The 12600-nt window shown below is 32.8% G+C and overlaps 1 protein-coding gene across 7 annotated transcripts in view; it reads left to right on the top strand.

The window, feature by feature from the left end:
- Rbm26 (RNA binding motif protein 26) overlaps window positions 1-11025 on the top strand; it is a 69562-nt gene extending 58537 nt beyond the window's left edge. For 4 of the 7 annotated variants that reach the window (XM_051160945.1, XM_051160940.1, XM_051160943.1 and 1 more), the window contains 2 exons: window positions 2803-2916; window positions 4640-5445. In XM_051160945.1, coding sequence (XP_051016902.1) covers window positions 2803-2916; window positions 4640-4729 — 204 coding nt within the window. In that variant the 3' untranslated portion in view covers window positions 4730-5445. Of the gene's footprint in view, window positions 1-2802; window positions 2917-4639; window positions 5446-10094 lie in introns of those variants that run through there. The other 3 variants (XM_051160944.1, XM_051160942.1, XM_051160941.1) reach the window with 2 other exon arrangements.
- Window positions 11026-12600: the final 1575 nt, after the last annotated feature.

Below are 12600 nucleotides of genomic sequence, written 5' to 3'. Positions count from 1 at the left end.
TAAATAAATAAGTTTTATATAAATAAGTGGATGAGTTACAGAAAGAATTGTTTATATTTTAAGTTATCTGAAATACATACTGGTTTCTTTTGTTATAAATAGGTTTTGCTAAAATGAAAATAATTGAAATTTAAATAATGTTTGTTATAATATCAGAAAAGCTTAGGTTTCTTGAATAAACTTTCAGCTTCAGTGATTGAAGATTCAAAGTTGTGTTACAAATTTATGTAGCCTGAATTGTCAAAAATTTCTAATGAACAAAATTCATTAAAATTTTAATACACCTAGTTTTTGAAAACATCCAATAACAAATTTTACTGTTTTATTCTTGAAATTTTCCTACATGTATGAAATGAGATATATCTACTTCCATCTTTTCTTTTGACAAGCCCCTCTCCCAACTTGATATCATTGTTGTCTGTTTCTTTGGATAACCCACTAAGCCCTGTTACAGCTGCTCATGTGTGTATGGGTGTTAGACTGTCTGCTGAAGCAGGGGAACCTGGCGGTGGAGCTGTCCCCAATACAGAAGGCTTCTCACTCCCCTAGAAACTATCTGCTGTAAATTGCTTCTAAGTAAGGGCTGAGGCCTGGAGAATCCTTTCTCTATCTGTGGGACTTTGTCACAGCTGTGAGATCATGATTGCAGTAGCTGTGCCATATACAGAAGACAGCATTGCATGGCACTTCTCATCCTCCAAATATTAATAGTCTTTCTGCCTTCTCTTCTGCAATGTCTCCTGAGCCTGGATGGTAGAGAAGGGGGCGGTGGTGACAAAACTTTCCCATTAAAGACTGAGCAAGCACTCAGTCTTTGACCAATTATTAACTGCTGCCCATTGCAAAAAGAAGCTTCTCTGACCAAGATTGAGAGCACCCTGGGTCTGTGAACATAAGTGTAAATAGTTAGGGTGTAGTTTGACAACATGACCATTGAGCAAACTAACAGTAACTTTTGTCCAGGGTTAGAGTACCAGACATGAAATTCCCGTCTGGAGTAGGCCTGAAATCCACTCAGAAAGTGGCTGCTAGTCTTACCACTATTGTGCCAGTAGGCATATCTTTTCTGGTAGGACAGAATTAGCATGTAGAGTCCAGTGATGGGGAAGACCATTGACACCTTCTTTTCCTCAGCAGCCTGCATAGTATCTTCTAGCATTTTGTTTGCTAGCATGGACTAGTTTCTGGATCAATTTCTCTTCATTCTACAGTCAGAGTATGTCATTATCTTGAGCAATAGAGTTACTGTAATGGCATCATTGGTGGTGGTTTGGGGACCTTTTGGCCCTTTCTCCAGTTTATTAAAAAAAAAAGAATTATATAAAGTTGACCTTACAAACTTGAAATGTGTGTTGAATATAGAGATGGATAAAATGAGGTTATTAGAAGTATGTCAGTAACCTGTTGTTGCAAGGTGTAGTGATGCACAGTTACATTGCTAAAGCTGGAGCTTGGTGAGGTAAACTATAGGGAGGGTTACACAGCAAAGACAACTCCTCACCCAAATTTCTTGTAGATATTGCTGGTCATAGTTTTATACTTTTTACATTTTCCTTTTTAATAAATGGGGGGCGGGGAAAGGTTTTATAAGTATTTTACATGTGGCTTTTTTTTAATTCCCTAACAGTAATCCAGTATACTTTCTATATAATTTCAATTTTTTCTGAACTAAAATTTGTGTGTGTGTGTGTGTGTGTGTGTGTGTGTGTTGTGTTGTGTATGGCATTTTGATAAAGCATGGACTGAAAATTCTAAGCTGAATTTTAATAGGCATGAAATCTTGTAAATTTATCATGTACACATTTAAATTTGTATATCAGGGCATTAATGCCACACACAAATCATGTTAAGATGTTATTGAATATGTACTTGTTTCTACACTTTATATTATTCAATACTTTGAGTATGTGCTATAATCTTTGGGAACATGAGTTTTTTTAAAAGGTTGCTAACACTGATTTATGTTCATTCATGTTACTTTAAATGTGGTGTTTTCCTGTAGGTCTTGCCTATAACAAGAACTTAGGCTTGACCATTTCTTGAGTTCAACTGTAATTAGTTATAAAACAGTTTATAGGAAATACTGTATTTTTCTGTAGAAAAGTTCAGAGTTACTTTTCCTTTTCTTTAAGGTATTATATTTTGCATTAGTTGCATGATTTTGCAGTGATTTTGCTCATTAATTTGAAAATAATGTGACATTTACATGCAAATTAATTTTTGTTAAAGGTTCCTAGCTTACATTTATATTATCAGTTGTAAATTAGCATGTAAAATTGGTCTGTTGATCTTAAAATAGACATCCATGTATATTGGGATTGTTGGCTGAGTAGTAGTTATTACTGTACTGTAAACTGACAGTTTTTTCTACTCAGTTTTGCAGGAGTGAAATGTACTTGATTATGAGAAATCGTTTACTTAAAGAATCTCTTATATCACTAGTATGATATAAAGAAGTAACTATAAAATAGTAATTATAATAGTAAATTGACAGGTTAACGACTACACAGCAAATAAACAAGCAACTGTCTTTAAGTTTAGCTCTTTAAATATTAGGCATTAGAGCCGGGCATGGTGGTGCACGCCTTTAATCCCAGCACTTGGGAGGCAGAGGCAGGCGGATCACTGTGAGTTCGAGGCCAGCCTGGTCTACAAAGTGAGTCCAGGATGGCCAAGGCTACACAGAGAAACCCTGTCTCGAAAAACCAAAAAAAAAAAAAAAAAAAAAAAAGACATTAAAAAATTCAGATTTTCTTTAGAAATTGTTAATGTTCTCTACTGCCGTATTCTTAATTATTTTAGGCTGCAATTCATGGAGCTCGTTTCAAAGGGCAGGATTTAAAACTGGCATGGAATAAACCAATAGCTAATATTTCAGCTGTGGAAACTGAAGAAATTGAACCTGATGAAGAGGAAGTATGTCTCTTTTTTTTAACTTGTTTTCCCATCATTATTCATAATTCATTTATAAAAGGTGATTTTTTTTTTTGTTGTCGTTGTTTATGGCTATGATCTTAACATAATACTTTTATTCCTAAGCCATATTCCAGACAGGGGAGATCAGATAAATGCAGACAACTTTATATGTTCTGGATTAATGAGAAGAGTTGTGCATTGCTAATCCCAAAAGAATATGTGATATATCAATTTTCAATTACTATAGAAGATAATAATTATTTATTAGATTTTTATCCACAGGAAATTTTGTAATAATATGTTAAGTTCTAGGGCATTTATTTTATTTAATTGCTGTATCAACATTTCAGCCTTCTTTTTAAACTCATGTTGGTTTAGTTCATTAGAGTGACTACCTGGTATGTGGTAGATTTTGTGATAGGCACAAAAATGAATAAGACACGGTCCCTGTCATCAAGGAGCTTATAATCTGCAAAGGAGGGTGGTGGCAGAAACAGAAGAAACTCATTACAATAACAGGCATGCTGATGTGCCAAAAGAGGATTTGAACAACATGCTATGGCAACCCCCAGGAAGGAACAATTGTCTCTGTCCATAACAATCTTAAAGGTCTATTGCCAGTAAAGCCAAGCCCTGAGTGATAAAATAGTGTTCCGTAAGGATGTGCTGGGGCTAGGAATGTAGTGGAGAAAGGCGTGTTTAGCAGGAGTCTACCTTCAGGATAAGTATGGGAGAAGGCAATTTTCTCAGGGAACACTAGCAAGTTAGTGCACTAAAAAGTATCATAGAGCAGGAAGGACAGTGAATATAAAAAGCTCTTGAGACAGAAGATTTAAAATAAGCAATTCTGTTTTGCTTAATCATGAAAAAAGTTGTAGAAAAAAATTGAAGAAGTTAAAAAATAAAGGTAAGGTAAAGAAACTAAAAGATTCTGTTGTACATTTGTTAGATTTCCGTAATACTGCTTCATTTTGTTTGCAGAACTTTCAAGTCTGTTACGCATATCCATAGTCAAATGCAAGAAGAAATGTATATTTGAAACTCATGTACATGATTTGTCATTTTATATTTTAGATTATACCTTTGTCCTTCCATGAGTTTGAATTGAATGGGGAGAAAAGCAGGAGAGCTCCTGGTATTAGGTATTTTGAAAAGTTTGGGAAAGCAGTCTGAGAAACTTTTATGAAGGGAATGGGGAAAAGAAAGGTGTTATTATTTTCCTTGTTGTTCTTGTTTGTTTGTTTTGTAATTAAAAGGTCATATATATAGTAAAACATTGAAATTGTAGGATTTTTATAAGTCACTGAATAGTTGAGTGTTGAGAGTTAGGGTAAGTCAGGGGAAATGTATTTCTTTTTAAAAGAAGCATTGAGTAGTGTTTTGAAGTACAGCAGATGGCATGATTTGTTAGAGTAGGAGAGCTGGCATGTACACAACCTTAGGTTCATACTTAGTGCTTACTTCATGTAAGCAGTGAAGCTGGTGCAGTGGAGAGATGGACTAGATCAGGCCTGCTTTACTGTGTTCTCTCAAGTGCGCTAGGTATACAAATAACCGCTTGCAGTCAACTCTTGAGAGAGAACAGTGCTTAAAAGTGTTACCTTTCTTTTCCTTTTTTTTTTTCTTTTTTCTTTCTTTTATTTTTATTTATTTATTTATTTATTTATTATTATTATTATTTTTTTTTTTTTGGGTAAATTCCTAAATACATCTTAACCTAAAGTTTCAGGAAGAGTCTTTGGTGGATGACTCATTACTTCAAGATGATGATGAAGAAGAAGAGGACAATGAATCTCGTTCTTGGAGAAGATGATTTGACTGATGATTGAGCTGCATATGCTAGAACTCTACCTGTGTTTCATTAGATTATCTAATGTACTTTTACATATTTGTAAAAACAATTTTTGGTAAAATATGATGAAGATGGATTTCACAAATAGATAAAAGAGAAGAAAACTACCTTCTGATCTTGTATTTTGAAGATTGATGTTTGCATTTTATTTCAGTAAACAATTGCTAAAGACATCACAATAGAACATATGCAATGTTTTTATTACATACTTCTATTGAGCAGTAAAGAATTCTTTGGATTATTTGTAAATTAATGAATAGATTTGAATACTTATTACCCAATACTTGTAATAACATAGAGGATTTTGTTTTACTCCAAATAAGGAATGAATTTGCATTTAAAATCTTAAAAAATGAATGTTTTCAAAAATGAATAGATGACATAGTACTCTAAAGTCTCCACGTTATGTATTCATAATATTGCATAGTAGTATGCGTAGGCTTTACTATGTATTAGCCATTTGTTGGATTTGTGTATGTATTTTATCACATGGGTGTTAATGATAATGGTGTATGACTGCTTTACATATGAGTCCTTATGCATCTGGATGCTTAAAATAAAGTGGAATGGTCTTTGAAAAGAAAAAAGAAAAGAAAAAAGAAAACAATGACAAAAAAAAAATCCATGACAATGTTCCTTGATTTTAAAAAAAAAAAAAAAAAAAAAAAAAAAAAAAAAAAAAAAAAAGGAAAGAAAAAAATGAAAAAAGAAACAGACCATTCCAGATGGTGACCTGCCTTCCCCCTAACTATCAAAAGGAGCTATAATCACTAAATAGTAATGGTTACTAGTACTTTTACAATGATGTACAATCCAATGTTTAAAATTTATACCACTTCAGTTTGGTTTGATCATATAAATTTTCAACAGATGTCTTAAAATTTAAAAGCAGGCTGATTAGTTTGGAACCAGACTTCAAGTAGCGCTAACATTTGATGAATAAGACAACTTCATATTACATTTTGGATGTATGAAAGAAAACTTGACCATTTGAAGATATATGAATAAAGAAATGTACTATAGATACTACTTTAGGAAAACACTGTTTGGTAAGTGTTCCAGTCTGATATTTTAAGTGTGCATTTACTATACTTATATAAAACTCTTTCACATTTGCAACAATATTGTGATTATTTTTATAAGTGGATTTCTCTGGCACATAAATATCATTATTGAAAGTTAACTAAACCTTTTTCAGGAAATATATTCTTTGTAGAATGAGGTTAGGAGAGTACTAGATTACTGTATTTTTAAAAATCTTTTATTTTCAAGTATTTCTGCTTCTCAAAATTAGGGTGTTTTTTTTTAAACCATATTTTAACAGAACTACTTTCTTGCCTTTTGGGAACAACACAATCCAAAATTAATCCCACAAGCCCCAGTCTTCAGCCATCATATAACTTAGATAATGTTTTTCTGTCTTTCCCCCTTTACACTTGGGGTCTTAGTTGTGTGGTTTTAGTGGTAATACTATTTTATAGGAATGTTTGACTTGCAGTCAGTACACATATTTAAATTCTCAAACTCAGATTCCATTTGCTAAAATAATGACTCTTAAAGTTTACTAAGACTATGGTATATTTTTGTGTAGTCTCTTGTATGTTTGCTATGTGCTATTCTGATTCATTAGGTAAGTTTGTTTTCTTTTCTTTTTAGTAGTCGTGAAAGATGCCAAATTGGCAGAGGCTCACGTTTCTTCTCTTTACACCAAACAGGTATTACAAAGAAAGTAAATCTTTCCAAGGCCAGTTAAATCTCCATTCTATTTTTGGCTCTATGTTTTGATGATAGTTTCAAATTACGATTTCTACTCAGTTAAGCTCATCAAGTTCCCTAGCCTGAAATTGTCTAATATGTAAGAACTTAAAATATTTTAAGTCATGGTGCTTTGAATGGCTCAGAAGATCAAATATAACTCAATTTGGTTCCCTAGTATGAGGATTACATATTCCCAGTATTCTTTAGATTCACAGTTGTACTTTTATAAGCATTAATCTGCATTTATAAATGTTACTTACTGATGTGTTGCTATTGGGTTTTCATGAGTATGTTTCTAAATACTAGTACTCTACATACACTTTTTTTCATTTAAAACCTAAGACACCTTTTTAAGTAGATGGTAGTTCTCATTTTTCTAATAAGAAAACAGGCTGTTAGAAATAGAGTGATTTACCTAAAGTCATAGTGGAAGTACTAGATTCTTAACATATGCATTTTGTGATTTCAATGCTACTTTTATAAAAAATGAAAAATTTTTTACAGAACTCTGCTGCTGTTTTCTTCCTAATTACTGATCAACCATGAGATTGTGTTTATAGTAACTATGGTAGTCTTTACCTCAAAATACTGCGCAGAATTAATAGACTTCTTGGTCATTAGGCAGTTCCTATGTTTACCCTTTTAAAAAGCACTTTGTTCATATCTCTGTTATAATATTTAATGTTGTAACATAATTTATCTGGTTTATATGTCTGTCTTTCCCCAAGAGATTGCAAGCTCCTCTAGGAAGGGGACCATGTCTTATTCATCTTTTTATCTCTAGTGCTTATAGTAAAACCTGGCTCATGTGAGCACTTAGATGTTTGTTGGATGAAATAATGAATGAATGCATATTTAAATTTATAGTAATGAGGTTGACAGTTACCTCCCTTGTTAATTCTTATCAATTTTCTAAATAAGTCTCCTCAGTCACTGGGTCCACTTTATTAAATGATAGTATTGTGTGTCTCATCACAGGGCTAGAAGTAGTGATGGAGGTAGACACCTATCATCAATCGTGACATTTCCCCAGTTAAGGCATCCATGTAGATGGTGCACATTAAATACTATAGTCATATACAGGGTTAGTTTATCTTTTATTTCTTTATTTTTTTTTTTATTAGAGTACATGGTTAGAAATGCTGAGAACCACCAATCTAGACCTTCTCACTACGTCTTTTTGGTTCATAGGTTGAGTATAGAGAACTGAAAAAGTGTTAAGAGATTCAGTTCTCAGCTCTGCTCTAACTCTGTAGCCTTAGGCAAGTCTCTTGCCTTACAGAGTTTGCTCCTTATGTATAAAATGAAAAGCACTGGACTAAATGGTGTCCCTGGTGGTAAATTAGTGTTCGACTCCAAAACAATTTTATACCTTTAAGCCAGTTATTACCTGATGATGTTTTTCTCATCAGTGGAAACAACTTAGATTTGACTATAATAAATCATATAATACTTCTTGCTAAAGTTTTGTGTATATGTTTCCAGCACACGTTGCATTTAGCCTATACCATGCAGGTTAACTTCTGTATTTACACGTTCTTCCTATTCCCATTAATAACTTTCCTCTTGGCTTTTAAAATTGATTTTTAAAAAAGTATTGCCTATTATATTTTTTGTCAACAAATCCAGATTTGTATCTTTTTTTCCATCTCCATTCTTTTCTTCTACAGTATGCCACCTAAAAGTAGAAACCATTTTAATTCTACAGCTCTTCTGATAAGTTTGCTGCTTTATTGTACACATCTGGTTATCTGGTTGTACAGGTAGAGTTGGGGGTGGGAAAAAAAACCTAAAGGCAATGTAGGCAATTATAGGAGATATTAATATATTTCTGGATAAAAGATTGATTAGGATTACCTCAAGGGATGGTTGTCACATTGTTTTTTTTTTTTTTTTTTAAATCTCTAAACAATGTTTTAAATGTTACTGGATTCTTGTAACTTTTTTTTTTTTTAAACAAGTAACTGAAGCCCAGACATTTGATGAAAAGATGTTGCAGGAAATGAGTCTTCCATAGGTTCTGTTTTATTGTAATATGGTCAAATGTAACAAGCCAGTAGTTTACTATGAAGATAAGATGTTATTGTTTTAGCTGATTACTTGTAGCAAGTATGGCTAAGCCACATTCAAGAAAGTACCTTGTTAACCAGAGCTATTTCCTGGTGAGTAGGAAGAGGGGCTGTATTCCAATTTTTCTTACAACACTAACCATTGGATATAATGGCACAAAAAGAAATCAAACGTTTACTTACTTAGTTTGTTGGAATATCAGTGGCTGTCTCAGAGTATTGTGCAGATTTTGACAATATATCTACCATCATAACAATGACTATAGGCTAATTTCAGAAAAGCAGCACTTTAGCCCTAGTATTCATATAAATCCCTCTAAGTCCCATTGCCCCCACAAAGTCAGTTGGGCCTTCAAAATTAAGATTGTCCTAAAAGAAGTTCTGGATTACTTACTCTGGGTTTTCCTCCCAGGACATTTTTTCTTCTAAAAATCTGTGAACTGAAAATGGACATCTACTAACATAGACTTTAAGCCACCAGTACACTAACCAGTATGAAATAGTTGTAAGGCAAAAAGGAAACATCTTTCTAGGTAGAAGGAACTCACTTTTGTCAATTCTCTGGACTGAAAGAATTAACTTGCCCGTTCTACAGTCTGAATACAGTCCTGTGGAAAAAGTGGCATTATTGCCTTGCCTCTTACACATTCTCTGAATAGGTGGAACAGAGCCTTCTAAATAGCTGCCCAATTCTAGAAAATGGAAAAAAAAAAATTGCTGGACACAATTTGCCACTATCACTTATTTCTCATGAAAACAGACATGCTTAGTTAAAAAAAAATCTAACTTGCTAATAACTTTTGGTAGTGTGTTAGTTTTCTGTGCTTGTTACTGAGAAATTTAAAATTTTACTTTTTTACATTTGATCCTTTCTAAGTCTCTCTCTATTTCTTTATTTCATCCACTCCGCTTACCCATCTAAAGTTAATCTTCCTTTGTATGCCAGGCACTGCCTCATTATGTGTTCCTTTTAAAATTTTGGTTGTTGCACTGGGCGCTTGGTGTAGAATTTTATATCATATATAAGATGATTAAAGAATGAAGTGATCATTATATGGAATTAAGGAAATAAAATATCCTTGTAATTATTTTAAAAATCATTGGGAAACTTTAAGAAATTTGTTTTTGCTTTTGGTTTATTTATAGTAACTTGAGGCTTGTACATGATTTTCAGAAATTTCTTTGCCTACTCACAGCTCTATGTAAAAATACCACCTGACCAGTTAGTAAATTTTCTGATCCCCACATTTCAGTAATAGTCATTTTGTAGTGCTGTGATCTTGACAATGTTTTCAGAAAAAGTGATGCAGAGAAGCTTTGTTAAATCACTTCAGCCCAAGGAAAATCTTTGGAATAATTTGTCTGTAACTTACGCTTTGATTCTTCTCAAGTAGACTCTTTGAAATATTTTTATATTAGAGATAGCTCATATAGTAATTTGAATTTTGGATTCTTCTGTTATTTAAAAAAGTATTTTAATAAATGTTCTTTTTTTCCAGCAGAGAGAGGACATCACTGCCTGAGTTTAGCTTTGTGACTACATGAGCAAGCCCTGTCCTGTCCTTTCTGGAGACGACTGTTAATAATGTCATCCTGTCATTTGGTTTGCCCTATATCAATCTGAATAGCTGTTTACATGTCCTATGCTGAACATTTTACCTTGCAGTTCTGTATAAGTACACCTGAGTCCAGAAGTGTATCAATGTGTGATGTGTATGACTTTAGTCATAAATGTTTTCTCCCCTTTAGAGCAACTTAACTTGTAAAACACCTTAAGAAGGAACAAGGCCTTTTAGTTTCCTTATGAGCTGTATTATGTCTCAGGCAGACTGAGAAATGCGTCTGTGAACTCTATAAAGCCATGAGAGCATTAACTGAACACTTTAGAATGAAGAAAATGAATTAAAAACTTAAACATAAGTTTGGCTTTAATTTTTTTATTTTTTTAGAATGTATTTATTGAATTAGGATAGGCACTAAAAATAATTTTTGAGTAGACTGTAAAGTCATTTTTATATATTGTAATTAGTTTCTCTCTTTCTTGTGAGTGTATTAATTGATGGGATTGCCAGGGCCACTTTCTCCAGTGCATTTTGTTGTTGTTGTTCTAATTCCTCAAAAACAAAGAAAATAATTTATTTCTTTTCAAATAATAAATGATAACCTGTGTGTTCTGCAATTGAACAACATTCATTAAATTTGTCTAATTCATCAGTTTTCATCACTTATAATCAGGACATCAAAGACAGTCCTTCAAGCAAGGGGAAATAGTTTTATGTGTTTATTTTTAAAGAATAGTTTTCAGCTGCTTTAAAGGTATATGTACTAATTATTTATAGCCATTATAGCTTAAACTTAAAAAGTATACAATTAAAATTCTTAATCTAAACATGAATTAACGAAATTCTTTTTATAGTGTACCAGAAGTATTTTTTTTTTCACTAAGTTATTTTGAGTTATTCCTTTATAGACTCTTAGAGGTGTTTGAGAATTGTGATGTGATAACCACTCTTACTTGGAGAGGGCCAAATTATATTGATTCTGATTTTTTTTCTCTCTCTCTCTAGCTGTCTGTCTCTCTCTCTCTGTTTCTCTGTTTCTCTCTCTCTCTCTCTCTCTCTCTCTCTCTCTCTCTCTCTGTTCTACTCAGTTCTACTCAGTCACACTTTCTTAAACAAAGTTGATATCCTGCAAACACTTTTCTCCTCTTGAGTATGCATTATGATTGTCTTTATGAGTAATAAAATGTAACAAACTCATTAGTCATATTTCAAATTATCTGTCTTGATCCACATTGATTATACATGCATGGTTAAACAAAAAGCATGTATTTCAAATAATTATTATCTAAATAATAATTTAGATTGCCTACAAGGCATTTTGTTTGGTTGTTCCCCCACCAACTTTTTTGTTGTCTTTTTTTATAGATTGGCAGATAGCCATGAGGAACTCATAAATGTTTTATCAGAGTAGCTGATAATTTTTATTTTCAAAGAAGGCTTTACAGTAGTATAGTGTTGTAGCTGCTTAATTTAGAGCCAGTAACAATTGTCTGAAGACACCATACCTGCCAGCCAAGACCTCTTTTGGTTGGTTACTCGGTGAGTGCTACACGCTGTCACATTAACTTCTTTTGCCATTGTTTTTTCCTTTTGCTATTGAGTTAAAAAACAAAGCAAAACAAAATGGAATATGCCCTTGGGGATCAGAAGTCAAGTTGAGTTTTCTGCATTTTTTGAAAATTGTTGGGAGATTCAGTTGTTCAGTTACGTAGAAGTCCTTATATATTGGTTATTAGAGATTCTTCTAAAATTTGTCTTTGAACAGCCTCGTTATGGAGCTCTGTGTACATAACTGTACAGAGTCATTTTTGTGTAATTGAGTGGAGCGGTTTACCTCTGCATGATTGCATTATGGAAGCCTTTTATATATCTTTATATTTTTCAATATACTTAGATTTTACACTATTGGTCGCTCTAGTCATGCTATATTTGTTTTTTTTTTAATAGAATTTATAAATATTTATGCTCAAATACAGATCAACTAAATATTTTTGGTCTTGTTTACAAGATAATACTTTAAAGTGATACAGGCCCCTCAAGTGTCTTAGGAAACAGTCATTGGTGCTATAAAATCTTTCAGTGTCATTGAATCTGTTGTCTAGTCTTTGCTAGGCTTTAATGTATTATCGCTTACACTTTACTCTAGCTAGCAGCAGAATTATAAAGAGGTAGATGTTGAGTTGGGTAAGAGCCCAGCCCATTAGAGAACACCTGATAATAAAGAAACTGACGCAGAATGACTGTATTCTTATTTGTGCCCAGCTTTTCCCAAAAGAAAATAGTTTATTTTGGTAAGAGGAAGGCTGTTAATTTGATTAGCATTTAAAAATGATATACTCAAGCATGTTTTTTCCCTCATATTTGAAATGGAAAACTTTTCTAGTCCTAAAATAATTATGTCATTTTACTCTGCTTTAAATACCCATCTGTCCTTTATTCAATC

This window comes from Acomys russatus, chromosome 18, assembly GCF_903995435.1.
Source record: "Acomys russatus chromosome 18, mAcoRus1.1, whole genome shotgun sequence".
NCBI lineage: Eukaryota > Metazoa > Chordata > Mammalia > Rodentia > Muridae > Acomys > Acomys russatus.
The sequence above is the reverse complement of the archived record's forward strand: the minus strand, read 5'-3'. Positions and strand labels throughout refer to the sequence as shown.